This window comes from Daucus carota, chromosome 4, assembly GCF_001625215.2.
Source record: "Daucus carota subsp. sativus chromosome 4, DH1 v3.0, whole genome shotgun sequence".
Taxonomy (NCBI): domain Eukaryota; kingdom Viridiplantae; phylum Streptophyta; class Magnoliopsida; order Apiales; family Apiaceae; genus Daucus; species Daucus carota.
The window spans coordinates 8346587-8348451 of NC_030384.2; the positions used below are offsets into that span (position 1 = coordinate 8346587).

Sequence of the window (1865 nt, forward strand, 5' to 3'; positions counted from 1 at the left end):
TTAAGAAGCAACTGGAGAGGAGGAGGCCTTGGGGACTTCATCGATTGCCAGGGCGTCCGAGGAGATTGCGTTCTGGGAGGGAGCCACAACTAAGGCCTCCACCTGGGCCACCACATCAAGTTCCGGAAGGGATGCCTTCTCAGCCTCCTGTCGGTCCTTAGCCGCAGTTTCTCCCTCAGAAGTACCCCCAAGAACTTCCTTGGCGCCGGCTTCGACTTTCTCAGAGCTGGTGGCATCTTCAACTTTTGCCTCCTCAAGGGCGAGAGCAGCATCGGGTCCCAGCTTGGCCCAATCATTATCAGGGAAGAAGCGATAAGCGGACTTAACGCAGTCTTTGACCCCTGCGGCAACCCCTGCCTCAAAAACGGCGGCCTCCCGCTCCTTCCTCGTCGCCTTTGCAGCAACGGCAGCCTCCTGCAACTCCTTCACCTGGCCCTCCAACCTCTTCACCATCTTCCCAAGGCCATCTGTCTCCTCCTCCAAGGAACGCCTCACGGCGTCCTCCTTCCTCCTCTCCTCACGGACTTTGGCTTCAGCCTCCTTCAGCTCCTGGTTGGCCTTCCGCACAAGATCTCTGTCTTTGACAGCGGAAGCCAGGTCCGCCTTAGCCTGCTTCAAATCCGCCCTCATCTTCTCGTTGACCCGGGCTGTGTCAGCAACATGCTCCCCCATATTCAGATCGAGGAACAGGCTCTTAGCGTTGGCCACCACCTTGTCACGGGTGGCCTCGGCTATTGAAAGCCTGTCCCACTCCCGAACGGTAGCCTCGGGGACCTGGTCAGAGAGCATTCGCTGAAAGAGCTGAGTCTTTTGAGAAGAGGAGGAAGCGGGAGAGCTGCGGGCCAGGGTTAACCTGGGCTTCTTGCTTGTACGGCCTTCAGCTGAAGACCCCGCCTCAGCAGTCTTGGAGGGGTCCCGCTTGCGACCCCCGGAGGAGGTCTTCTTCTGCTCCAGAGAGGGAGAAGGGAGCTGGGAAAGTGGCTTGGTAGGAAGGGGAGCCTGAGAATCGGAGGCTTCCCTGAACAGATCCTCGTACTTAGTGGAACGCTTGATAAACCGGGGGATGTTGGCAGCCATATCTGTGGAAAGAAACAAGGAGAAACAATTAGATAATATCCAAACATATACGGAAATATGGGAAGATGCAAGCATAGCTGATGGCATAAAAATCATAAATCATGCAGGAAGGAAATCTATAAAGCAAATATCATATAAGGAAAATAAGTTCAAAGGTGCAAGCTAAGAGGAAACCTGGACTTCCCGTCGCCTCCACACCTGCACCCCCTCGTCAACGGGGGATGCATCTACCACCGTAGTGGAAAAACCGAGCCTCTCCAGATTCTCTGGAGTAAGCAGGCTGGAGCCATCACCTAGCCCGGTGGATAGCCCCAACACATGCTTGGCCCTCTCAAGGGACTCCCCCGACAGAGGAGTCTGCACTGGCATGTCTACAACAAATACAAGCATAAGGAAACTAAACGGGAACCCTAAAGGGCTAAACTAGACAATGGATTAAGGAAAAGCTGGCTTACTGGGGGAGAGATTGAAGTCCTTCCTGTAGACTGGGCAGTCATAGCAGTAAAGGAAGAGCTTCTGCCAGTCCGACATCGACTGGCGGTTGCCCTTGATGCCCTTCTTATGATGGATGTTCCAGGCAGTGAGGTAGAAGAACCCTGGGGTCCTGCCGGTAAGTTTCAGCTGGAAGAACCAGCCCAACTCCGAGGCAGACATCCTCACCCCATGGTGGATGTCATAGAGGATGTAGAGGCAGACCGCCATGCGGTAGGAGTTGAGGGTGAGCTGCATGGGGGAGACCTCATAGAAGTCCAAGACCTCCAGGATGAAAGGATGGAGGGGGAGAGACA

The 1865-nt window shown here is 54.9% G+C and overlaps 1 protein-coding gene across 1 annotated transcript; it reads right to left on the reverse strand.

Moving 5' to 3' along the window:
* On the reverse strand, positions 1-1446 carry LOC135152155 (uncharacterized). The gene is made up of 2 exons (XM_064091986.1): positions 1326-1446; positions 1-1079 (listed from the first exon to the last, which is right to left on the reverse strand). Exons 1-2 carry the CDS (start codon positions 1444-1446, stop codon positions 1-3), a joined length of 1200 nt encoding a protein of 399 aa, XP_063948056.1.
* Positions 1447-1865: the final 419 nt, after the last annotated feature.